The sequence below is a fragment of the Cnephaeus nilssonii genome, assembly GCF_951640355.1.
Source record: "Cnephaeus nilssonii genome assembly, chromosome: 17".
In the NCBI taxonomy this organism is placed as follows: domain Eukaryota; kingdom Metazoa; phylum Chordata; class Mammalia; order Chiroptera; family Vespertilionidae; genus Cnephaeus; species Cnephaeus nilssonii.
In genome coordinates, this window is record NC_137088.1 from 38,003,307 (window position 1) to 38,029,938 (window position 26,632).

General features: G+C 52.7%; 1 protein-coding gene across 1 annotated transcript in view; it reads right to left on the minus strand.

The window, feature by feature from the left end:
- LMCD1 (LIM and cysteine rich domains 1) overlaps positions 1–26,632 on the minus strand; it is a 58,506-nt gene that overhangs the window by 5,158 nt on the left and 26,716 nt on the right. The window contains exons 2-4 of the mRNA XM_079794492.1: positions 20,580–20,668; positions 16,348–16,603; positions 10,363–10,692 (exon numbers count right to left, since the gene is read on the minus strand). Coding sequence (XP_079650618.1) covers positions 10,363–10,692; positions 16,348–16,603; positions 20,580–20,668 — 675 coding nt within the window. The remainder of the gene's footprint in view (positions 1–10,362; positions 10,693–16,347; positions 16,604–20,579; positions 20,669–26,632) is intronic.

The window sequence follows — 26,632 nt, forward strand, 5'->3', positions numbered from 1 at the left end:
CATGGGTTGGGATTCACTCTGGAGGTAATGGGGAGCCATTGCTGGTTCTTAAGGCGAGGAATGCCGTGCTGGTTTGCACTGTAGAGAAAGAGTTCTGGCGGCAGGAGGAGGAGGAGGGATTCGTGCTCACGAGCTTGGTCTCGGCTCCTCTGCTGTCTGAAAGGCCTTTGTCAAGGGCCTCGCTGAGGCGGCCTCTTCCCTCACTGTTTCCCAGCATCCCTGGCTCCTGGCCGCATTGCTGATGGTAGCCAGCCCTTCTCAGTAAACAGTGCCACTGCCATTTTATGAAAGTAAGACGTCCGGGTAATGAGCCCTGTCAGCATGCGTCAGGAACCAATTTACTCCTCCTTGCTTCCGAGCTGTTTTCTGTGCCTCTTCCCCAAGAATGATGGGGCCGACTGTCCTGACTGTCACCTGCCGGTCCCCCAGCCACCAGGGGCAGGCTGGCCTCCAAGAGTCAGAATGCCTGGCCTGCTGGGGTCTACAATCCCGGCCCCACCTTTCTCTGAACAAACTTCTATAATCTTTGGTTCTGTGGTGTACAATTTTAAAGTGCAGGAGATGGTTGAGAGGTGTGACCTTGGGCAAGTTACCCGGCCTCTCTGTGCCTTAGTTTCTTCACCTGTCAAATGAGGATACTACTACTAATACTAACAGCACCACAGGGCTGTTGCATGATGAAATGAGACAACACAGTTAGTGGAATTCATGAGAGTTCAACGTAATTAGCTAAAACCTCCTGTGACTCCCTGCCCCAGCGCCCCTGATAGATGAGAAAGCTGAGGCTCAGAGGAGTTAACACTTTCCCAGGTGACAAAGACAGGCTAACGGCGGGGTCTGCCCTGGGTTAGGAGGCCCAGGATTCCTTCTGAGCTGTGTGAGTTTCACTGTCTGGCACGACCACAGACTCAGCTACAACCAGTGCCTGGCTTGGTGGGCCTGCTCTGATCTCACTCCAACCCGACCGTCTCTAAGATAGTGACTCTCAGCCTGGAGTCTGTCCGGCCTCCCCCAGAGGGCTTGTTCTCCCAGAGAGTCTGATTCGGTAGGTCTGGGATGGGGCACAGGAATTTGCCAGTTCCCGGGGGATGCTGATGTGGTCAGCAGACCACAGTTGGAGAACCACTGTCATAGAGTGTTTCAAAATGACCTTATAAATAAACCCAGCAAAAATGGTATCACCAATTTGATTGGGGTACAGCGGAATCCAGTTAGAATTCCTGGCCTGCTTAAATTCTAGACTATTTTTAAGAAAGCCCGATGTGGTCATTCTTAGGCTACTTTGCCTATGAAGGAGATAGTGTGGTCAAGTAGAAGTCCTCTGGGACTATGTGAAAAAGCTTAGAGAAGAACATTTATCATTAGCATATCAGTTGGTTCTTACTCATACTCCCTGCTATCTAACATCAGAGTTTGTGCCCTGGCCAGTGTGGATCAGTGGGTTGGACATCATCCATGCACCAAAAGGTTGCCAGTTTGATTCCCGGTCAGAGCACATGCCCGGGTTTCAGGCTCAATCCTCAGTAGGGGGAGGTGCAGGAGGTAGCCAATCAATGCTCCATTCTCACTTTGATGCCTCTCTCTCTCTCTCCATTCCTCTCTCTCTCTAAAAAAAATAAAATAAAAATCAGAGCTCATGAGACCCTTTCCTATGTTTGCCATACTGCTCAGTTTACAGACTATTCCCCCGGGGGGAGGACGTGTGGCACAAACCTGTCACAGGTAGAACAAACATGACGTTTTCCCTGTGCCATTGAAGGTTTGTCCTGTCCCTGTTCCGGTGACCAGCCTCATAATGAGAGGGTGTAACTGAAAGAGTTTGAAAATCCTGTACTTTGGGCCTTTGTGATCTGTAAAAACACCTGCTTTGAGAAAGCTGAGGCGCATTTTAGATCCACCTCAGCCACTAAGACCCCTCAGGGTTGGGGTCCCTCAGTGTCTGAAAATGATGTTGCAAATTCTCGGGCACTCCTTCATCTAGTGGGGTGTCTAAGTCCCTTCCTGTGAATGTGGTCCCGCCTTAATGGCTTGCTTCTGTCCAATGGAAGGGATCACTTAGATGCCCGAGGAAGGTCAGCAAAGGCCACACAGCTTCCATGGGCTCCCTCTGCCGCTGCACACCCCCGGCCCAGGGCAGGCAGGAGAGGTCCTGAGGCCTCCAGGCTGGGGCGACCCAGGGGAGGAGACACACAGCAGCGACGGCTGGCCCAGCCCCAGCTGCTCGCGTCTTCCCAGCACCAAGGCCAGGCGTGTGAGTCAGAGAAGCCCAGCCCCAGCCTGCGAGCTGCCCCTGCTGATGCCGTGGGGACAGCGATTAGCTCTCCCCACTGAGCCCTGCCCTCATTGCCAACAGAGGTTATTGTTTTAAGCCTCCGCATCAGGGTGGGGAACGTCATGTGGTCTGGGCCTGCCAAGGCCTTAGGGATGAGTTCATTAAGTGTCTGACCAAATAGAGCGGGCTACTTTTTAAGTTGATCAGTTTGTATGGCCCGCGAATGATGCTACAAATACCCAATGGCCCTTGGCAGGAAAGAAGAGGTTCCCCACCCCTGCTCTGCATCCTGGGGAATTCTGATGGGTAGCCTTAGGTAACGGGACCATCGAATGTGGGCACAAGGGATTTTTTAAGACTTCTGTCATGGATGTAATCAAGACACAGAGTTTTAGGCAACAGCAGATTAAGGCCAGTGGCCAAGGGTTACCTGCCAAAGAACTGTCTCTAAGGACCGAGCCTCGCTGGCCTTCAGAGAGGGATCAGCAGATACGGAGAACCCTCTAAAGCAGCGGTAATCTCTCCGTCAGGGTTGCCAGAGTCCTGTCCAATCCCGCGCTCTCCTCTGGACGGCTCTTATCCAAAGGCCTACCCGGTCTGAACCCAGAGTGCCTTGTGAAAGTGCCATTACAATACAGTAAATATTAGCACAAGGCCTGAACTCGCCCTGGGTGCTTTCCAATACAAATGCTCCCCAATTTACTTATAAACAGCATCTCCTCATTTCCTCTTATGGTGATTGTTCACCATCTTTGCTTTGCAGCCTTACGTATCCGAGTCAGTATTTATTTTTCTTTTCTCCTCCTCTCCTCTCCTCTCCTCTCCTCTCCTCTCCTCTCCTCTCCTCTCCTCTCCTCTCCTCTCCTCTCCTCTCCTCTCCTCTCCTCTCTTTTCTTCCCTTCCCTTCCCTTCCCTTCCCTTCCCTTCCCTTCCCTTCCCTTCCCTTCCCTTCCCTTCCCTTCCCTTCCCTTCCCTTCTCTTTCCTGGCTCCTGGTCATTTCTGGCATCCTTACCCTGTTGCATTCTGTTTCCCCATAACTATCACCCTCCTGAGGCTCCTGCCTGAGCAGGACGGGCCGGCTGGGTACCATAATTAGGACCATGGCCTCTGGACTGAGGTCTCTACCTTGACTTCATCACTGCCCAGCCTTAGACAAGGAGCCTCATGGAGCCTCGCTTTCCTCCTCTGAAGCAGGTGGCAGGCCCTGCCCGTGGGAAATGCCTTACATGTGAGGTCACTGTGGTTGGCCACCCCTTGGCCTCACATGTCCTTGGGGCAGGTGGTTGAATACGGGGCACATTTCACACATGCACTCACACCCCGGAGACCAAAGGTCCCCAGGAAAGTAGTTTCTATCCCTCAAGCCCTCCTGTGTGTTGATGGAGGCACTTCTAACTGAGTGCCCCTGCTGGTGTCTGGTGGAGCGGAAGAGGGGACTAGGAAGGCTCCGTAACGCTTCTCTTGTAAGGAGGCCATCGGCTGGGCGTTCTCCAGCTTTGCTTATCAGTGTGTGGGCAACGACGGCCCTTCTGCCACAGGGGCTGCCGGCAGGGAGAAGCCTTCCACGAGGCCATCGCTGGGCAGCCGCCGGCGCAGAGCCTCGGCGCGGGGCTCGTGCAGCCCGAGTGCCCGGTCTTTGGTTTGTGCGGGGCGTGGGACGAGAGTTCCAGTCTGATTTAACCACTCCCCAGCGAGGTCACTAGACAGTTTCCTACTACATTTTCTCATGCTTCTTTTCGTCCGTGATCCAGAGCAGGAAATGCATTGTATGGCCCGATAGAGTACACACATGTGCACATCACACCCTGAGACAAAAGCTTCCCCGAAAAATAGTTACCACCCCTGAAGCACCTCTGCGTTTTATAATTTAAAAAAATTATAATTAAAAAAAAGTTCTGGTTATAATTTACTAAATTGATTTACTATCCACTGACAGATTGTGACCTGGAGTTTGAAAACACTGTTTAACTTGGCTAAGAACTTCTCTTAATATCTTAGTCTTCAAAAAGGAGGGGATCATATACCTTGTAGGATAATTCTTAGCATTAAATAAAATAACTATGTGACATCCTGGCTCAGGGCCTAGCACAACCTAGGTGGTTGATGATATCATCATCATCATCATCATCATCCCCATCTTCCATGAACCTATAATTGCAAAATAAAATCAGATAAAGCCAAAGTAATTAATAAAAAAACTATTTTTTTTATGGTTCTTCTAGTTATGGGGTCAGCAAACTACTTCCATGGGCCAAATCTAGCCCACTGCCCGTGTCTACAAATAAAGTTTTATTGGAACACAACAGTGTCATTGGTTTTGACACTGTCTGTGGCTGCATTAGTGCTACAAAGACAGGCAAGTAGCTGTGCCCGAGACCGTGTGGCTGCAGAGTCTAAAATATTCCCTCTCTTCCTGTAACAGAAAGAGCTTGCCAATCCCTCTTTTAGTCAATGGAATCTTATGCGGTCCGCTTCAGAAAAGAAATGCTTGTGAGGCCTGTGTGGCAACATGGAAAAGTATTTACAAGTATAAAAAGTGGCATCAAGGGAATTTTCTGTGAAAAAAATAACTTCTTTACTGTTATTAAAATATTTCCAGCACAAGGAAGGAGGGAGGCAGATGTTGAGGAGCCTGGTAACCATGGTGATTTTTCGGGGCTGCTTCTCTGGGCCTGGAATCCTCCTGTCCTCCAGCTCAGATGGGCACAAGGTGGGGGGTGGGGCAGTGGTTTCATATTCCCAGAGAGGGGCTGGCAGGCAGGCCAGCGGGCCAAGCCCACAAGCCAAACATCTGCTCGGACAGAGATCTGGAAGTCCCTTGCCCACAAATATGTCCCTTGCTGGGGCTGGAGTCCGGCTGAGCTGCCAGCTGCTGAGGCTCCATCTGAGAGGCAGACCTCCGTGGAGGGCGGGCCCACGCCAGTCCCTCCTCTGCATTCTTGAGGGAAGAGGAGGGTGGGGGCCATACTGCACTTTGGACCAAACTAACAAATCCTTACAACTTCCAGGAAGCTCTTCCCTTCTCTCAACCTACTCCCCTCCTCTTAGTCACTCTTTTTGGCATGGCTTGGCCTGATAAGGGGGGATGTGGGCAAGGGCTGGGGGCAGAATAATAAACACTAAAGGGTGGAGGTTGCATTAAATGTTACGTTCTGGCTTCCTTTCCCCCGTCTGCAGTTACAAGTTTGGGGTGTAGGGAAGGGCGGAAATGCCTGGGCAAAAGGACCATGCCCAGGAAATCTGTAGATTCCATTTCTGAGAGAATATCCAGCAAGCTCCCTAAATGCAGGGAAATGGTTTGGTAGAGATGGTCACAATCAGAGCAGGAAGGTGACTGTCCGCAGGGCGCACAGACACCCATAGCCTCCTTCCAGGTGGGAGAGGTGGGGAGCAGTGGGCAGGGGTGGGAGGGGGGCTGGAAAGGGAGTCTGGAGCGTCCCTGTTCTGGTGGGACAGGGGCCCGGTTGCTGGAGTTGGCAGCTTCCTGGCCACAGAACCCTTTGAAGCCCCAAGACCCACGGTGGGTGAGACTGGGGTGGGCAGGCAAGTCCTTCCCTTGTTCTTGGCACCCAGACAAGAGGTCCCCAAATTATCCATTGGGCTGGGCTGTGAGTTACTCCAAACACTACTGTTCACCCCAGAAAACCTAAATACACACCACTTGCCTTGGAGTATCCACATGCTGGGTCCCACCCAGGAGTTCTAACTCACCCCCAGGAGTTTTAGAATCCACTGGTCTGATGCAATCCCAGCCACATCTCTCATCAGTAGGTCGGTTAAGCCAGTGGTCGGCAAACTCATTAGTCAACAGAGCCAAATATCAACAGTACAACGATTGAAATTTCTTTTGAGAGCCAAAAACCGACTTCTGCGCATGGGCCACGAAGTTTCAATCGCACTGTACGTGTGCGCCCACACGTGGTATTTTGTGGAAGAGCCACACACAAGGGGCCAAAGAGCCGCATGTGGCTCGCGAGCCGCAGTTTGCCGACCACTGGGTTAAGCTCTCTGTGACTCAGGCTCCACATCTGTGAAATGGCTATAACACCGCTAGCTGGTTGTTAGGGCGATTCAAAGAGATGAATGGGCCTGCTATGCAGTAAAGAGTTCCCATCCATCCACAGGCACATAGTGGGCAAATGTGGGCAAGAGAGGGAGGCTAAATAATTTGGGGTTTTTAATTGGCCTCACTGATTGAAAAGGCATGACTTGGGAGGGAAAAGGCGGTGAGTTAGTGTCTGGGATATTTCTGCCATGGTGTGTCCTCACGAAGAGGGATTTCTCAAGGCCTCACCTGTGGCGTCTGCCTCTCCTAACCTCCGTATTACAGTAACACATTTAGAGACTGCTCTGCGGTCCGCGTGGGCAGCCACCGCCCTTGGTCACCTCAGATGTGCCATGGCTGGTTTTAGGTCGCCTGAAGGCCTGGGGTTGAAAGCTGGGGGTGCAGCTTTGCGAACTCTGCTCAGATCCGAATGACGGGACAGCTCTGGCCCATAGGATGGGTCGGGCTCAGGCGGCACTGTCCCCACAGCCTGGCGGGCCCTTAGGCTGGCCCTGCGTTACCTGGCTTCACTCGGAACTCAGCCCGAGGGGGGGAATTCCACTCTGGTCTGGATGAGCCTTTCCTCTGAGGACACTGTGGAGGGGCTGTGGAGGGGGCTGGGCAGCTGACCTTGCTCACCAGAGCCTGCGCCCCGCCCAAGGTGCCCGAGGAAGGTCATGACTGTGACAGGCTGAGCTGCACCAGGATGGAGCCAGGTGAGCTCCCAGGAGAACTGGCCTCCAGTGCCGGCGGGGCGCAGCACAGGAAAAGGGGGAGCTGGTTGGTGCCCCTGATTGCTGAGTGCCGTGTGGTCAAGGACACGGGGGGCAGGGTCGGGTCTAAAGCAGTGTGTTAAATGCTGTGCCTGTGTTTCCAGAACTCCCCACGGACAACTCAGAAAATGTGAGACTGACATGTAGCCTTCTCCCAGTTGGACCCCCTAAGCCAGGAGGCCACATAAACCTGGGAAATGCCTAGGTTATCATCTCCTGGACCCTCACCCAGACCCACTGCTGACACCACTTCTGCTGAGCTGATACGTGAGGTCGTTTATAACACCCTTTAGCAGTGGTTTTCCAGGTGTGGCCCCCAGACCAGTGTCAGCATCGCCCTGAGGGCTCGTGACACATGCAGAGTCTCGGGCCCCACCTGTACCTACTAAGCAGGAAGCGCTGGTGGCACGCAGTCCTCCGAATGTGAACAAGCCTTCTAGCGATTGTAGTTTGAGAACCACTGCGTTAAGCCCTTCATTTTTATTCACTCTGAGGTCTCCCAAACTTACATGGCCACTGACCCTTGCATTAGCTTTCCGAGGAATTGGCCTTTGGAAGCAGGAAGGATGGACTGCGGTCTATCAGTTGGTTTGAACCCTCAGGCCCCTGGGTGTGGGAGTTTCAGACACAGCAGAGCTCAGCACGCCCTGCCTTGCCTCACAGCAATGCCCACTAAACCGTAGCTATTAGCAGCAGTAATAATGACCACTATTAGGATGATAAGCGGCGATATGTTACCAATACAGCTCTAGTACAATAGTTTCACGTGCCCCTTTTTGGGCTTCCATTTTCTCCATAAAACTCTGGATTTGGGGTATCAGACCGAGTCCTACAATTTCCTCCTCACCCCCAGGTGAAGTTGAATGCCCTGACCACTTCGAGTCAAGTTCATTGCCCTCATCAGGGGAGCAGAAGTCAGACCTTGCATGTGATTCTTGCCTAAGACTTTCAGATCCATGTTTTTCTACCTAGAAGCGGGGGACCTTGGAAAAATTGCCAATCCTCTCTGAATCTCTGACTCCTCACCTGTAAGTGGGGTTGGTGCAATTCACCCCACCAGGCCACTGTTCGGATTAAACAAAGACCCTGAGAGAGTGGCATCGCATCTGGCTCGAACCAGGTGCTTATAAATGTGATCTTGAGATCTCCTCCTCCCCCTAGGCAACATGGCCATCCAGACTGTCCCCATCTTTCCAGGCTCAACTTAGTCTGAACATTCATTCATTCATGCGTTTGTTCACTCATCCATGGATCGCATATTTACTGAGCACCTACTATCTCTATCGAAGGCACTGCTGCAGGTACAGAGATGAACAAGACAAGACCTCAGCCTCTAGCGCTGGTGACAGACCTGAAGCCACTAATCACATAATTGGTTATTGCAATAAGACGGGGGGGTAGGGGAGGACGGACAACCCCCAGGCCAGTCACAGTGGCTTCCTTTGGAGTCCCTACCTTATTTTCTGACTGTGGAATCTGCCCTTTACGGTCTGGTCTTGTTTAAATGCTTCCTAAGTGTCAGAAGTGTTTCCTAAAGTTGACTGTGGGCAGGGATCTGGGATCCCAAGCCACCTTTGCCCCACTTCCACCCTGAACGAAGTGTGGGGCTGAGACAAAGAGAAAATACCTTCTTAGATCAACATCTGTCTCTCGGGAATGGCAACTGGGAAATGTCACAACGACTTAAAGAAGTCGCCTTCCAACTTGGAATTACACAGGATTAATCCTTAAGGACAAATAGCTAGTTGAGGGCGGAAAGAAGGCAGAGTCGGGGAGGAGATCTGTTTATAAAACAGGATCTAATTTTAAAGTCCCTGGGACGTGTCGTCCTCCTGAGAAATGGGTCTTTTCAACATCACCCCCAAATGTGTGGTAGAGAAAGTAAGTTCTGTTCTTTTGCCTTAATTCTCAGATAAACACAGTTTAGTAGATGGTAATCCTCGAGGGACGCGCCAACAGCACGGGGGTGGGAGATGCAGGCCTCAGTCTGAGATAACCAGTCTGCGTCAATGCCGCAGCGGGGACAGAGCCATTTGGGCTGGCATTGCCCTGGGTGTCTGGCTCACACAGTGACTGCAGCCTCTTCCCAGCAAGCCAGGTAGTTTGCTTGAGGACCTGTGCTTCTGTCTCCAAATGTCAAATAGAAGCCTGAGGCCGCCTGACTGCTGCGGGGTGTGGGGGAGGGGGATGGTGCAAAAGGTGGAAGGGAGCTGGCAGCCACGAAACTCAGCAGTGACAATCTCAAGCTGGTCCTTTCACTTCCTGGGGGACAGAATGAGGCAAACCCATCCCTGAGGCTTCCACCACCCAGACCCTGGCTCCTCTGTGTGTTCCCACACAGCCTCCAGAGGATCACCCCCCAGCACATCACCCTCACTCTGGCTCAGAGCTTTCAGAAGCCCGGCTCCGATCCCACGATACCTCCCGAGGAGCCTGCCACAGCTCCCATGGCCCTTGGAGTGAAGCCGTAAGCCATGGCTTTCTCCCACGTGGGGAGAGTATCCTGCTTGTTTGATTTCCTGGGCTCAGCAAACAGCACAGGCTGATCAGTACTTAGGGATGGATGGATGGATGGATGGATGGATGGATGGATGGATCGATGGATGGGTAGGTGGGTGGGTGGATGGATGGATGGATGGATGGGTGGGTAGGTGGGTGGATGGATGGGTGGGTGGGTGGGTGGATGGATGGATGGATGGATAGGTGGATGGATGGGTGGATGGGTGGGTGGATGGGGGGTGGATGGCTGGATGGGTGGGTGGATAGATGGATGGGTGGGTGGGTGGGTGGGTGGATGGATGGATGGATGGATGAATGGATGGACGGACAGATGCATGGCCTGACTCTTCAGGAAGGGATCCCCACTGACCTGGCCTCCCCCAGCTCACCCTGCTTTTAAGCACACGGGACTTCTTTCCATCTTCTGCTCTGCTCTCGGGGCCTTTCATGGCACATGCTCACCTCTTTAGGGCCTGGGTGGCTCCTAGCTCTGAAGCCAGCGTGGGCCTCGGCTCCTGACCCACACCCACCTTCACCCAAGCAAGCGTAGATGCCCTTTCCTTAAGCTGCCACAGTTTGGTTGTCTGTGACTGCCACTGGACAGAGAGACTCTGGAGGCAGTGACCTTGTGTTATTGTCCACGGGACAGTGCCAGGCACAGAGTAAACGAGCACCAATAGCTGCTGGAGGCCGGACTGCATGAACGAGTGCATGGATGAGGGAGGAGGCCTGCCGGCGGCTGCAGCAGCCCCGAGGCCTGGGAGAGACTTACGTATTCTTTGGTCGGGTCGCCGATGCTGCCGTTGGTGGTCGGGGCGGTGGGCTCTGTGCCCTCTGGCTTTTCCTGCTGCTTGCCTTCCTCCTTGGGCAAGCCGCCCTGCCCCGGGAGCGCCACCTCTCCCACGCCGAGGGCCTCGCTCTTATACTGCTTGACAAATTCTTCCATGAGTTTCAGCTCGTTCTCCAAAAGTCCGCGGCAGCGAGAGGGGTCCTGGTCGTAGATGGGGAGCTGGTGCATGAGCTGGCGGCGGCGGTAATAGGCGCCCTCGGTGCCCGTCACTGGCTGCTTCTCCTTCGGGATGAGCTCCATGTACTGCAGGCCCTGGGCAGGGGGAGAAACCCACCATGACTCTCCGGCCCCAGCAGAGACCCGAGAACTGGGGAACCTTCTCCAGCTTCTTCAGGGTTTGGCCGAACCCAAGGATTCCCAGGGAAGGAGTGGTAACACCCAAGTGGTAGTCACAGGTCACTTTCTTGATGAGAATGGTGTGACGTAAGCAGGTGTTCATTTTAGACTTGCTGGCTTTGGGACATGGATTTTGTTTCCTTCAAAATGGAATATTTTTACTTTACTAACCTCATGTCGATGCCTAATTTTAAAAAAGTCAATCTAGTTTAAAATTGCTTTTCTTGGAAAAATATAATTAAATCATTATGGATGTAAGGGTTTTCATGGTTTATTAATTTAAAAATCTGCAAAGACACCTTCCAACAGTAGAATCAATAAGGTCTGAAGTCAGTAACATTTCCACATGGGTATGAATGGTAACCATCTGAATATTAATATGGTCAGAGATAACCACCAATCTGGCCTTTTTAGAAAAAAATAAATGAACAGAAATCTTCTAGTTGGGTGGGTCCTGGGGATGGGAGAGAGGGGGAAGTAAAGGTCAGAGCCACGCAGCACGAGAAACTGAAAAGCAAAGTGTTTATCCTTGACAACTGCTCTCCATTTCTGTGTCTGACCTTGGCCGTGACCTTGACACACCACCAGGTTGTTTGATTCCCACTGCCCAGGTGGCTACTGACGAACTTACTGTCTTAGAACCTGCCTGTCTCATATCGCACCATTGGGGATTGTGTGAATCAACTTGAAAAGTCATACTACAATTCATAATGAGCCATCGTCTGCTTTTAGGGAGCAGGGGTGAGGAAGCTGGGTGGGGGTACTAGTCCAGAGCCTGGTGTATGCTGAGTTTCATCATAAATGAGTTCTGGGTAAGAGTGTTTTTGGAAAATGGAGGAGGAGACCTGGGTTCCAGTTGAATGGTGGCCATGGCTCTGCCCTGGATTCCAGGGACACCAGCTGAGGCTCCTTCTGGCACCGTGGACCCACAGCGCCCCCTGTTAATCCCTGCGCAGTCCCTAACACTTTTCACGGTGTTTTCCCAGAGGCGGGAGATGGCCTGCATGGGGGACAGAGTCCTGGGGTGTCAGGAAACGTGGGTTTCCAGCTCCAGCCCTGCTGCTGCTCTCTGTGTAAGACCGAGAGAGTGCCCGACCCCTCTGGGCCTCAGTTCTCTCATCTGCAAAGTTCAGGGTAGGCTGCATGATCATTATGGTCTTGGCGATTGTGAGAAGCCTGTGGTGACTCACCTGATCTCCACCATGACTAAGGGAGAGCTGAGCAGCGGCGCTCCCCTGGTCTACAGCCCATGAAAGGGGCCAAGGGGGTGAGGGGTTCTTGTTGGCCAAAGAGGCCACGATCCTTCACCCAGCACTTGGAAGAACAAGGATCTCTATGGAGCTACACAGCTCACTACCCGTCTAGGAAGGGCTTATCCTTGAACCAGTCTTGGGAAGGCCAGGGTGATGCATGGTTTTTCTTTTGACCAGTCTGAGACTGCAGGTGGCTTCCAGCACATGCCAGACAGGTAGGTCTGAGGAGCCCCGTCTCCAGCTTTACGCTGCAGAGGCCTCGCTGGGAGACCTGTGCAAAGCTCCCCTGGGCCCACCCGGAGGCTCTGACTTAGGGATCTGGAGGGGCTGGAAGGCCCTCCTGGGTGCGTCTGGAGCAGGACCCCTGCAGGTCAGGACCCTTCTGGGGACAGTGGGTTGGGGGAGTGGATGAGACCACCCAGAGGACAAGGGAAGCCGCAGACCCACAACCAGCAGGCTGGGCAGGAGCCAGTCCCTGGGAGGAAACGCCCACACGAGCTCTTCCCATTTCTTGCCTGGGGCCCGCCCTGCTCCCAGGCCTGAAGGAAGGCGTTCGGAGAAGTGGAAACGAGAGCTTGGCTCGCTCTGCCTGGGTGGTGAAGCCGCCTCAGTGGCACGGCTGACTCCGCTCCTGGGAGAGTCCCCTCTTCCATGAAGGCCACCCACTCCCTAAGGCCGAGAGGTTTAAGGAATGACGGGAATGGCCACGACGTGGCGGCTACTAAGTTCCAGGCGCTCTTCTAGGTGCTTTACGTACGTGAACCCATTTACCTCTGACAACACCCTAGCAGGAAGGTACTCATACTGCCTCTTGGGAAACTGAGGCACAGAGAGGTTAGGTAACTCCCCAGGTCACACGGTTAGTCTGTGATAGAGGCAGCTTTGAACTCAGCAGCTTGGGTCTCAGCCCCTTCTGTTCCGCTTCTCTGGAAGACGGATGATTTGCAAAGAGAAAAAAATGTCCCCCATCGCTGGGGGAGTCTCCCTGTGTCATCATGTCAGGTGGGTGGACTGGGTCCGGATGGCCTGGTGCCAGGGTTCCCCAGTCCCGGGATATGTCTGTGGCTCTGGCCTTAAAGGGCTGCACCCCTTCCTGCTCAGCCTGACAAACAAACTCTGGAAGCCTGCAGCAGTGGCTGGCTGGCCAGCCCCCAGCCGATCCCTGCGCCCACAGTGACCGCTCACGGCTCTGTCCTGGCCGTGGGTGTCTGTGGCCTGCAGAGCTCATAGGTTCCTGGCTGGGGCCCTGGAGACAGGCAGCTTTCCTTCCCGGGGACCCTGTTCCAGCTCCAAGCCCCAGCTGGGCACCGTCTCTCTGCCTCCCCGTCCACCTGCCCAGTTCGCCTGGCCTGGCCTGGCAGGGAACAGCCCAAGCTCTGGAGTCAGGGAGCCCATGGGTCATGGGTTCTTGTGGGGCATGTGGCCAGCAGTGCCACCTCTCTGAGCCTCAGTTTCCCCTCCTGTAGCTGGGGGTAATAATAGTACATCCCTAAGAAGGTTGGAGAAGGTGAGATCGTGCATGGATAGTGCCTGGCGCACAGTAAATGCTCAATAAATATTAGCAATTAGGTTTACCGTGACCAGGTTTTAAGGCTTAAGGATTCCTCTGGCTTTAATTCCGGTTGGGAAGGATGACAGCAAAATTTGGTCCCATTTCCAAAATATAATCAGTCCCCACCATTTGGGACTTAAAAGAACAAAGTCGGGACGTTGAGTAGGAAGGGAGAGTAGTCCAACCTCAAGAATGTGACTTGCTTGGCTGGCCAGATGCAGGGCCGACAGAGGGGCCTTTATGCCCTGTGGCTTAGGAGCCAGCATTAATCATGGCCCGACGGTGCGTCCTCTGATCAGTTTGGGGCCAAGCCCTGGGGGATCTCACCACCACCAGCTCCTGACGCCCACAGCCAGCCCTTTTAAGAGCTGCTCGCATCAGCTGCCGCTGCCATCTCAGAGGCCCACTGGATGGCTTACCCAGACCCGCGCACTGGCGGCAGCCCCGCCTTCGGAAGCGGCCGGCACATCCTGGTGCTGCTGTTGTGGCCTCCACCCTCTGTGGCCCGGGATCTGCCCCTGCCCAGCCGCTCAAGCTGGCGAAGGCCAGTTAACCATCCTGCGTTTCCTTACATGTAAGATGATTCCTACCCCACAGGGTGGCCCAGCTCACAAATGCTGACGTGTCCTTTTAAACATACCTCTCAAAAATACAGCTTTTAAAAGGAAATCTTGCCAAAACCGGTTTGGCTCAGTGGATGGAGCGTCGGCCTGCGGACTCAAGGGTCCCGGGTTCGATTCCGGTCAAGGGCATGTGCCTTGGTTGTGGGCGCATCCCCGGTGGGGGGTGTGCAGGAGGCAGCTGGTCGATGTTTATCTCTCATCGATGTTTCTAACTCTCTATCCCTCTCTCTTGAAAAAAAAAAATAAATAAAATAAATAAAAATAAAAATAAAAGGAAATCTTTGCCTCTGTCCACTTTCCCTGAAGGGGATACCCCCCTCTTCTGCGTGGATTGGAACTGTGCTGTTCGACTCTCTGTGGTGAGGGGCAGGGGTTTGGCTAGCTTTCCCCCCGACAGCAGAGAGGTCTGTGGGCCCCTGCACGTGGTGAGAAGGCGCACCTGTCACGTGAGACTTTCACGGGACTCTGACCACAGGGATCACACCCTTGGATGCCAATTGCTACAAAACTTCCCCCACATTTACTCTCAATGTCTGCGCTTCTCACTGTGGCCTACTTGCAAGGGTTTTGTGAAGGGGCACGCGTCCACAGACCCATGTGGAATGTCACTGGGCAGGCCGACCACGCAGCACCAATACTCAAGTCCACTATGCGCCCTGCTCGGTGCAAGGGGCCGACAGGACAGTGCACAGGACAGTATGCCCTCGTGGGCCTTGCTTTGCTCCAGAGACAATTATATTTGCTTCTAAAAGCTTCTGAAGAAACAATGGAGAACCGAGAGAGAGGAGAATAGGAGAGAGGGTGGCATCTTCCGTAGTTTGGAGAGTTAGAGACCTGACTGCCAGAAGGACCCAGCCATACAAGAACAGGGAAAGGACACACCAAGGAAGGGAACAGCAAGTGCAAAATCCCTGAGGAGGCTGAGAGCTTAGTGTGTTCCGAGCAGGAAGGAGGACAGCCAGTGGGCTGTCATGTACTGAGTGACAGGGGTGCAGCAGGGTATTGAGTGACAGGGGTGCAGCAGGGTATTGAGTGACAGGGGGCAGCAGGAGCTGTGGGAGGAGTCTGTGGGGACAGAACCACGCAGGACTCCAAAGGCTCTCCTTTTCTCCCAGGCGAGATTTAACTAAATGTCAGGCTTGAGTCTCACAAACTGTAGGGCCTCTGTTCGTTCACTAACTTGCAGAAACCACCTAGGCTGTTGCTATCCCAGGTGTGGCCTGGGACCAGCAGCATCAGCAGCGCCTGGGAGCTGGTCAGGAGTGCAGAATCTCAGGACCCAAGCGTCCCGGATGCATTTTGGCAAGCTCTCCAGGTGATGGAGGTGCTTGCTGAAATTCGAGTGGTCCACTCAGAATTGGACTGGTCCAGTGGGTCTTGAGGGTGGCTGCACGTGGCGCTACCTGGGGCAGCATTTAACTGCTCACTTCTGGGGATTCTGACCCTGAGATCTGGAGCTTCTGACTTAAGGGTCTGGGGCGAGGCCCAGCATGGGGACTTCTATGAGCCCCCAGAGATTCCACAGGCCATCTAGGGAGTATCCAGAGATTCCGGGGGGTAGCCAGGTGACTTGTGCAAGTCACCCATTCTCTGTGGGCCTTATCCTTTCTACCCTCCTCAGGCCTTCTCCAACTATTTGCCCCAGCCTTCTCTGGGTGCCTCCTCCCACAGCTGGGAAAAGCCAGTTTGACTCTCCCTTCTAAGCCCAAGAGACTTCAGCTGCGAGGGAGAAGCAAGGGCTGTTTTTCTGCTCTCCTAAGGCTTGCAAATGGCACATCCCAGCCACGCTAAGGGGAAATGAACATAGCTCAGATGAAGACAAGCAGTTGGAGACGTCTGGATGATAAGCCATCCTCTGTTTAGAAGTGAGGAGCCCACAGGGAACCATGAGCAGCCAGGTACTAGAGGTGGAAGGGTTCTAGAGGTCATATGAACAACTGTACCCATTTTATGGATGAGGAAACCGAGGCCCAGACAGTCTTCACTTCAAGGTCACATTGGAAGGTAGGAACAGAAATGAAACCACAGCCATTTCTACTATTTCTGTAACCTTGCCCTCTTGAAATGTGGGAATCTGTGGCTTGGCTAACATTTATTTACAAGGGCAAGAAAATAACCACTTGGTTGGAGGAAGCTGTCTTACCAGTTTCTGGGTGACTCCGGGGGGAGCCCACTCATAGGTGATGGTGTCAAAGGTGGGATCTTTCCCAGTGGCAATGGGGTTGGTCATGATCATCCGGTTCCTCTTGTAAATCCGGATGCCGTCCCCGCCTTTCACGCGGGCCGTGAGGGTGGAGTACTTGGAGTCCATCAGCAAGCGGCCAATCTTGCGGTCATCTTCCAGGTCGGAGCTCAGGCAGTGGTCCTCTTGGCTGCATTTGCAGGACTTGCATATTTTCCTGGGGGCGGGTAGAGATGGGGACAAGTGAGATCAACCTCCAGGAAAGAGAGGCGGTCTCCTGCTGGCAGCATCTGCCCTGTTGAAAGCAAGTGCAAAGTTTAACGTGAGTAGCTTTTGGAAAGGTTAGCAGCAGACACATGGTTACCTGAGACCAACGGGCCCCGTTGGGATGGGACTGCATTTGGGGGACCTGGCAATGTCTGGAGACACATCTGATTGTCACAGTGGGGTGCTGTGGCATCTATAGGGTAGCGGCTGGAGATGCTGTGAAATATCCCACAGTTCACAGCTCCCCTTTTGCAGCAGAGAGTCATCCGGTTCAAAGGTCAGCAGCACTGAGGTGGGGAAGCCCTCGTGTCACATGAGGGGAAGAGGCCCCTTCACAGCCTTCAGGGAACTTCCAGGAGGGGTGGGAGGGGAGAGCATCGGATGGAAACTAAATGTGAAGTGGGGTCAGCGGGGCCGCAGGAGAGGTGCATGTGCCGTGTGGGAGCTCGCTGGAGGGACCACAGGGCGTTAGTGTGTGGCACGTGGACAAGGGCTCCGTGGAGGTGAGCTTGGAAAACAGTGGGTTACAGGAGGCGGAGCCCATTGTTTAGTGTGAGCTGCTTCCTGTCTTCAGTGAACTGACGTGCCGTGTGATGTCAAGTGGGGAAGACGGTATTTGAGGAGAAGCTTGCAGCCCAAGTTCCCATTCATAGACTGCAATTTGAGAAAAGTCAAAATGGACAAACTCGAGGATAATTCTGGCACTTCAAGAGAGAAGAGGACCCTAAAGGCGACGCGGGGCTAAGACGAGGTCTCTTCGTTCTCATGAGAAGAGGTTGCTTGATTTGTGGAACTGGGACATTTTATTCCTGATCAATACCATTCTCTCGCCTTTCCTGCAAAGCCTAAAATGATGACTTTCTGGCTCGTCACAGACAGCTTGCTGACGCCTGGTCTATTGAGGAGTCTCCAAACTTTGCTGCGTATCCAGATCCCCCGGGGAGCTGGGTAAACTTGGAGATGCCCTGCCCTGGCCCCGCTAGTCACAGGCATGGGTCTGGATGGGACCCCGGCTGGGCATTTGGGATCCTGTTCCCAAGGTGATCCCGATGCACACCAAAGTGGGACAGTCACCACTCGGTCCCTTTAAGGACTTTAAGCAGCTCCGGTCGACTTTCTCCAGGTTGTTCCTTGAAAAACGTAGGAAGCCCAGCTATTTTACTGCAGAATTCTGTACAACGATCGCCTGCCCATGAGAAGGGGACCGGGCCACAGGAGAAGGGTGCCATCACGGGGAGCCTGGGAGAGTCTATCAAGAGCGACCCCTGAAGAATGCCACATTTTGTAACTTGAACAGCCAGTGGTCTCCCTTCCATTTTTCATATTATGTTTCCAGTTTTCCTTAAATCAGGGCTGTTTTTTTCTCTCTACCCACTGAAGTCAGTGTATATTGAAAAAATAAAACTAATTAGGATAATAATAATATAAAAAAATCTTTGCATGCTGGGGAGGGACCTTGCATTGGACTCTCTCTGAAACACCTGGAGACCCAGAGGGGTCCCCACCTTGAGGGAATGCAGCATCCTGTGAGGGTTGCCAGGTGGGCAAGGAGCCGGCGTGGCTATGGGGAGAGTGGGGTGCAGAAAGGAAGGCTGCCGGGAGTCGCCCCCTTGTTTTCATCATATGTTTGTTCTGAAAGCCTGCTCTTGCACCCTCCTCTCTCAGTGACACTCCCCTTCTGTGCTTCTGATACGAATTCCATTCTAATTCTAACCATGTGAACCGTTTGTTTGATTATAAGCAATTTGCCTGAAATGATGGGATTGTAAAGCCAGAGTGGACCCCAGAGCACATCAGCTCCATCGCCCCCGTTTCTCAGCTGGGAAGTCTGAGGCGTAGAGAAGGGCGGTGCCCTGTCCAGGCAGAGTCGGCACGTGAATGCTGTCCTGTGACTCCCTGAGGGCCTCTCCCACTAACCCCGGCCGGCTGCTTGGATCTTTCCTTCTATTTCAGACTAAGGAGAGGATGGGAACGGGGCGTAAAAGTGGTTTGACATGGTTTCCCCCCTAAAGGTGGGACCTCACTGCTCCTGGGTGGCTTGAATTTAGGTCCCTGTTAAGGTTGTTCTAACCAAATAGTTCACAGGATGCAGGACCGACACGCTGCAATCTGCCCTTCTCAAGGATAAACTCACTCGATGTTCAAATCGTTAATCCGATGGTGAGGAAATGGAGGGATGTAAGCGATGCTGAGAGACGCCTGCTTCCAGCTGTGAGGAACCCGGGCCCAGAATTGCCCTCCCCCCAGAAACACCGAGAAAACTGGACCAACTATGGTAAACACAACCCGGGTGTCAGCCAACAGAAAGCACGGGGCTGTGAGCCTGGTGAAAGAAGGACACGCTGCTGAACGGACTCTGTGTGAGCATTTAGGGATCATCAGCCCGCTGCCCCCAGAACTCTGAAAGGAGCTGTCTGAAGGCCCTAAGCTGATGATTCCACACATTGTCCTACGACCCGGGCACCCTGACACCCTGGTGGCAGATTCAGGACCAATGGGGTGACGTGATAGGGAAGCTGACTCTCCTCCAGGCCAGAAAGAGCTCAAGTGGCCAAACCGGGGTTGGGGGGATGAGGGGGACCCCTCTCCTGGGAGTGTTGTCGCAGTGGGAGGAATGTGTGCAGGGGACAGGAATTGGGATTGGATGACCTTTTGAAGGTCTTTGCATCCAGAAGACCACGCGAGCTCCTCTGAGGTGAGGACTGTCAAGGAATGGAGCTAGGAAACAGTTCTGTGATGTGAAAGCTCACGGCATGCAGGGCTGCAGAATGGGATGGGGTTGCCCACAGACCCGAGTCTGAATGCTGCCATTTAGTAGCCATCTGCCCATTACCCACCCTCAGTTTCCTGATCTGCAGAATGGAGATGCTATACCACTTAGGGTTATTTTAACATTTAAATACAAAAGATTTAGCTCAGTTCAGTACTTTTGTAATTGCCATTTCACAGTGGAAGTTAATATCTCTAAGATGAACGCGTCCCAGATTTTGTCCCCCCCCCTCCCCCCCGCTGAATGCCCACAAGGCGTTGCTCTGGCAATGGAGACAAAAGCGCTTTCTTGCTGTCATGCCCTACAGCGCCTCACAGGGCTGCAGGGACAGTCACGCAGGCCGTGCCCTGCACAGCTCCTGGGTGCCAGCCACAGAGATGCTGATGTGAACAGCGGGACTGTGCAGTGTGGCAACCCCACCTCCAGTTTTCAGAGCCCTCAGTGAATAAGAGAAAGAAAAGTCCATTCAGGCCTGTGTGGCTCAGTGGTTGAGCATCAACCTATGAACCAGGAGGTCACAGTTCAGTTCCCTGTCAGGGCACATGCCTGGGTTGCGGGCTTGATCCCCAGTATGAGGTGTGCAGGAGGCAGCCGATCAATGTTTCTCTCTCATCATGGATATTTCTATCTCTCTCTCCCTCTCCCTTCTTCTCTGAAATCAATAAAACTATATTAAAAAAAAAAAAAAGAAAGAACAGTCCAGCTGGCTCTTGGGGTCCTCCCCGCTGGGTGTGAATTCCAGGTCTTGGTTTTAGGTATGTGGACACCCCGACTTCTGTCTCAGGGGCACTGAGATCACCAACAGGGAGGATGGTGCAGCAGGACGAGAGCAGCCCCAGGCACCAAACCCCAGGCCAGAGCTCTACCCAGAGAGGACCAAGCACCAGCTAACAACTGCCCCCACCTTCTGGGGGCAGCGCTTGCTGGGCTGGGCCTCCGCCGTGACAGGGTTAAGGGAGAACTAAACTCCTGCTCATCCTGGCTCCCCGAGGGCTCCCCGGCATTTCTGAGTCAGGCCGAGAGGGAGGGCACTGGTCCCGGGGCCACTCCCCCCCACAGCGTGCATCCCAAGCAGCCCCGGCAGAGAATCACCAGGGTCCCCTGAGAGGACCGCCCAGAAGCGAAGGGGACGGAGCCTCCTGACGAACTCCCTTACCTCCACGAATGTGGCTCGAAGCCTGAACACGTCCCCTTGCATCTCAAACAAGGCACACCTCGCGCTGACTGCTGCTGGCCCAGGGACATCTGGAAAAGGAGCAGAAGAGAGGGTGTTTTCCTCCCAAACGTCTGGGGCCCGGGGTGCCTGACCTCTGAGACACTCAGCATGCCGGCAAAGGGATGGTGTGGGGCGCACAGGGCTTGAGACGAACCAGCCATCGCTGACTGTTTACCGGGAGACCCGCTGGGAGAGTGGCCGCAGGGCAGGCGGTGGGCAAGGGGGGGCACTGCCATCGCACTGCAGCGGGGCTCCCTCCCGGCCCGCAGTGGTCACTAGCTGCCAAGGCCGCTGGGATGGACCCTCTGCCACTTCCCTCCCTCTCCTCCACTTCCCCATCCACTGTCACTGGAATGGAATCTTCCAGCAGATGTCCCCTCTCCCTCATTCACTTGCAATTTATTGATAGGGTGTGACTAAACCAAAGTGCAAACCCGTGTTCATGCTGCCAAATGTTTACAGCCCAGAGCCTAACTTAAACATTTGGCTAAAACATGGCAAACCAGGAGCATTCGCAGTCTGGTCCTGCTTTGGGAGGAGCACGGCCCACGAGTGAAGTTGTATTTTTCGTGACCAGCCAAAGGGAACAGAAGGTCAATGGCTGCTGCTGCTACTGCGTTTAGACCCAAATGGCCCTCAAATGAGGTCTTGAAATCAGCAGCGTCACCGGAAGTTTGCCAGAAATGCAGACCCTCAGGCCCCACCCAGCCCTTTTAAATCGGAACCTTCCATTTAACAAAACTTAGGCCAGGGCAGCTCAACGGTTGAGCGTTGAGCCAGGAACCAACAGGCCAAGCATGTCAAACTTGCGGCCCACAGGCCACATGCAGCCCACAACGAATACTCATTAACGATTACTCATTAATTTCAGCCCCTTGTATTCAGCATGTCTCCATCGAAAAAAGCCTACGTTTCTATGAAAGTGGAAGCTTTTGTTTTTTTGCGGCCCGCATAAACTTAACCCTTGTTTATTTGGCCCGTGTTAGCCTTTGAGTTTGACATGCTTGCAATAGGCCATTGGTTTGATTCCCAGTCAGGGCATGTGCATGTTTGTGGGCTCAATCCCCTGTGGGGGGTATGCAGGAGGCAGCTGATTGATGATGTTTCTCTCTCATCCATGTTTCTATCTCTCTGTCCCTCTCCCTTCCTCTCTCTCTAAAGAGTCAATAACTATACATATATATATATATATATATATATATATATATATATATATATATATAATTAGGAGTCTTGTATTACATTAGAACTGGAGAAGCAGTGGGTTAGCATATGGATCTGCTGGCTGAGAAACTTACCTGATTCTACATTGGGAGTGGTGTGTGTGGAGTGTGATTTGGTACATTGTTATGATTTTATCAAAAACAAGGCTCCATCAGCTAATTAGATAAAGGGATAAGCTCATCATTCAACAAGCTATTGATCCGCTTAACCATTTATTTTTTTATTTTATTTTTTTAAATATATTTTTATTGATTTCAGAGAGGAAGAGAGAGGGAGAGATAGAAACATCAAGGATGAGAGAGAATCATTGATCGGCTGCCTCCTGCACACCTCCCACTGGGGATCGAGCCCACAACCCAGGCATGTGCCCTTGACCAGAATTGAACCCGGGACCCTTCAGTCCCCAGGTCGACGCTCTATCCACTGAGCCAAACCAGCTAGGGCTCCACTAACCGTTTATTTAGCATCTCCTGTGTGCCAGGCACAGGGATACATCATAAGACTCAGGTATGCCCCAGAGGCAGTCGGTCTATGGGCAGATGGAGTAGGAAACACATATTTATCACCTGCTCCGGGAAGTGGTAAATTTGAGGCAAGAAAGCTGCCAGTTGTGTAGTAGAAAGGCATGGATTCTGGAGCCTGAGAGACCTGAATTCCAAACCCAGCCTCGTGACCTAACAGCCACATTGACCTTGGACCAGCTGAGCCTGCCAAACAGGTACAGAGATAACGTATGTGAAGAGTCTGACTGTATTAGGCACTAAAAATGGAAGCTGCTGTTATTTTCACAAATACTTTAGGAGCACAGAATAAGGTTTCAATAAACCCGTATAGGAAATCCCGGGCGGCATCTTAGAGGCGGTGACTATGGATGAGGGCAGTGCAAGATGAGCTGGCAGGAAAGGGGAAAGGGATTCCTGGCAGAAGGAAGAGAATGTGCCAGGGCAAAAAGGTACACACGGGCTCGACGGGCAGGGGGCCGCCGTCTGAGCATGCTCTTTGGGACGGGTCCACGCTCTTGGTTCTAATAAACACAGCTTCGGCGAGCTAGAGCCATGTTGCAGGTATGGGAAGGGAAGCATGTTCATAGTGGTGTTAAGATTCGTGTTAAAATGGAAAAACAAGATGATGCGTACCGCCCCCCGCTCGTCCTAAGCTCATTCACAGGCAGCACTTTGCTCCCTAAAGCCATTGACCTGGGACACCTTGCAGACATCCGCCTCTTGTCCTTGACACCTTGGGTCCCACTGGTTGAAGCACAGCTATCCTCTCCCGCTCCGTAGTAGTTCACAGGTGACTCTGGGAGGCATACACTTTATGAACAGGCTTCGTTGTTGGACTGTTTTCAATGCACCCAGAGGCAGTGAGGCCTGGAAGCAGGAGAGCTGAGTGGAAGCACTTCCTAAGTGGCCGCGCACCCTGCGTGCTTGAGCTTTATGGTTCTTCTAATGAGTGGCTGATTTAGCAGTCAGCCTACAAGGGGATTAGCCCTGGTGCTTGGCCGGGAGCGTCTGCTGGCTCAGGGTTTGGATTAGAAACAGTGATGTGAGGCAACACAGCAAGCGGAGCACTGGCGGCGGGGCAGGGGGGTGGGGGTGGGGGTGGAGGGGGGCTGGCCCTGTGGTGCCAACTCTGACATTTATTAGCTGTGCAGCTAGAGGCAACTCATTTCCTCGCCCCGCCTAAATTGCTCCTCTGTAAAATGAGAAACCTGGCCGGAATCGGGGTTGCCCAAATCTTGCTCTGCAGAGCCCTTGTTCTGTGCGATGCGATAAAGTGGGCCAGGGCCAGGGTCAGGGAGGATCACACGCTCAAACGGAAATGGGAGACACGGGATGCACCTGGCTGCCGGCGCCTTTGAAGCCTGGCCTGATGGGAAGTGAGAGGAGAGGTGGGAGGTGGGGAGCAGGGGGCTGTGTGTTAGAGGTCCAGGCTTTGGGGTTGGACGGTCAGGGTTTTCCTCCCCATTTTGGGCCTTTCTTCCCCTGAATGTGGGCAGGTGACGGGTCTTGGGGAGTCTGTTTCTTCGTTTGTATCACGGGGACGATGAGAACCACCTGCCCCACGCAGTTAGTGAGGGAGAAATGGGTGCTGCACGGGAGGGGCGCAGCCTGCATTTACTCTGTACCGACTGTCGTTGTCATTGTATCTTGTGTAAACAGCCTGAGGGACCCAGATGTTCTCAAAAAAGCTCCCCCCCCCCTCACCAGCTTCAGAACTCTAGGGGACTTCAGAGGACCTGCTTGCCTAACTGCACACCCACACATCGTCTTTCTTACTCTTGACTTTGTTTCACATGTATGTGTTGCCTCTCTAACTAAGTGTAGGGAGCCGAGGGCTGGACCCTGTCTCCGTCCTGCTGGTGGGACAGTTTCCATGGCGACAGCAGTCCCTGGGAGAGGAAAATAAATGGCGCTCGCTGTGAGGAAGAAATAGATTTGGGGCATCAGGCCACACTTGCAGCCAGTTTCCTGGCAGACAGTTTAACACATTAAATAGCCACCCGTGCACTGCGTGCTATCAGCCCGGAGCCAGCCAGCCCAGCTCTCTCCGACACAGAAAATGATCCTGCTTATGAGTGGGGGGCGGGGCAATGCCGACCAGAAATCGTGTTCAAGTGAGATATTCCGGCTTATAAACTGTGGGCTTGTCTGATGCGGACTGCGTCTCTGATGACAGATGGCACAGTGGCCCACAGTAGCTAAGCAGAGAAGAGCTTAAAAGGACCTGTCACTGAAAAAAATGGGTTCTTGGAATGTAGCATCGATTCTGTCCTTTTTTTTGGAGGGGAGGATAAAATGTTTGGACAATTTTCTTTGGCTCCGGATGCTAGGATCTGGTTCATCTGATGTTGTGGAACCTAATTGTGTGAGGGGCTGACAAGGACTCAGACCAAGTCCCCTGGGGATGAAGAGGCGGGGCGACAGGGCCTCCTCCTGCCTTTGAGCATTGGCCTCAGACGAACCCCAGGGGAAATCTTAGGTGGGAAAATGCCACCAAGAACAATGTAGGGCTGCAGAGGAAGAGGAACCCGAAAGGGGAAATGCAATGTGGACTTTAGGGGTGAGCATGAGACCTGGACTTGGCAATGGGGGTTCTCCTCCCAGCTCAGCTTCTCTCCCTGTAACTCAGTTTTCGCCTCGGATGAATGGGTTTTCTCCTTGCCCTTTTTGTCTCAGCAATGCTTTTGTAAGCATCATATAAGGTTGAAAGGTTGTTTATAAAGTGAAATAATTATTTACCATTGTTAAAAATTATCCAGCCCTAGCCGGTTTGGCTCAGTGGCTAGAGCATCGGCCTGCAGACCAAAAGGTCCCGGGTCCAATTCCGATCAAGGGCACGTATCTCAGTTGCAAGCCCCTCCCCAGCCCGGGCCCTGGCAGGGTTCGTGCAGGAGGCAACCAGTCAATGTGTTTCTCTCACATCGATGTTTCTCTCTGTCTTTCCCTCTCTCTTCCACTCTCCCTAAAAAATAAATGGATTAAAAAAAAAATCCAAAACTTGGAAACAGGCAGAGAGATGGGTGGTTCATCCTTTCAACATTATGTGCTGGTGATATGGCACTGCCCCGCCCCACGCCTCTAAGATTATCTAGAGAAATGTACCTTGCTCTGCTCCAAGACTTGGTGTTACATGTTAACTTGGAGCTTTTTCTCCAGTGGCGATGCAGATGCAAATAATTTTTTGTCCTTTTGAAGAAGATAACCCCAAAGGTTATGGTTTATTGTCCTAGAGGACATGAACCAGTTTTGTACCTAACCCATCATTCTTGTCCTAACATTAAATTGATTATGAATACCTAGCTCCTTAAAATTTTTTTAAAAAATTAATCCTTATTGTTGAAAGTATTACAGATGCCCCCTCCCCCAAGTGACACCCCTCCTCCCCCTCAGCTCAGCTCAGACCTTCACGCACTATTGTCTGTGCCCAGGGGCAATGCATGTTTGCATATAAGTTCTTTGGTTAATCTCTTCCCTCCACCACCCTTCCCTCTGAGATTCTGTCTGTTCCATGCTTCTCTTAAATGCTTTTTGAACTGATCGGAATCTCATACTGATTCTTCCATTGGCGAATGAGTGGACTAAAATCTTTGCTAAGTTCTATTTCATATTTGCACAAGAGTCATGGTTTTACCTTTTAGAAGATTACATCTTAACACCACCCCACGCCCTCCTGACTCTGCATGGGTTTGCCTTCTGAGCTGGGGTGTTCTGAATTGGCGCTAAATTCTGTTCCAAGTCAACTGCTCTGACACGTCTTTTGCAAGTAAGCGCCACACGCTATGTGTTGTTAAAGGTCGTTGGTCAGCACGCTCTGCTACTTAAAAACAAAGCCTCCCCTCGAGGCTCCCAGGAGAGAGGGTGGAGATGGCTGGGCGGAGTGAAGTTATGAGAAGGTCCAGAGAAGAACTGAGATCATATCCAGAAAAATGATCCCGGAAACTACCCCACTACCATCAGCAACCCCCAAATAATAGCAGCCTGACCGTCCACGGGGTGCTTTTCCTTAAGCATTCTCTTCCGTAACAGCTATGGCAGCCCCGTGAGGTGTCATCATTACTCCCAGTCACCCGGCGATGCAGGACAGCGCGTCTGGGCAGGAGAAGCAACTTGTGCCTTCAGAATGGTCTGGACTGGAGCTTGTCTGGGGTGGCACCTTCTAAATGCACACTGATCTGTACTGGCCTTCAAGCAAACGCTTGCTCTTTCCTGATGTTTATGACGGTACTAATATTTATTGAGTACGCCTTATGTGCTGGGGAAATGCCA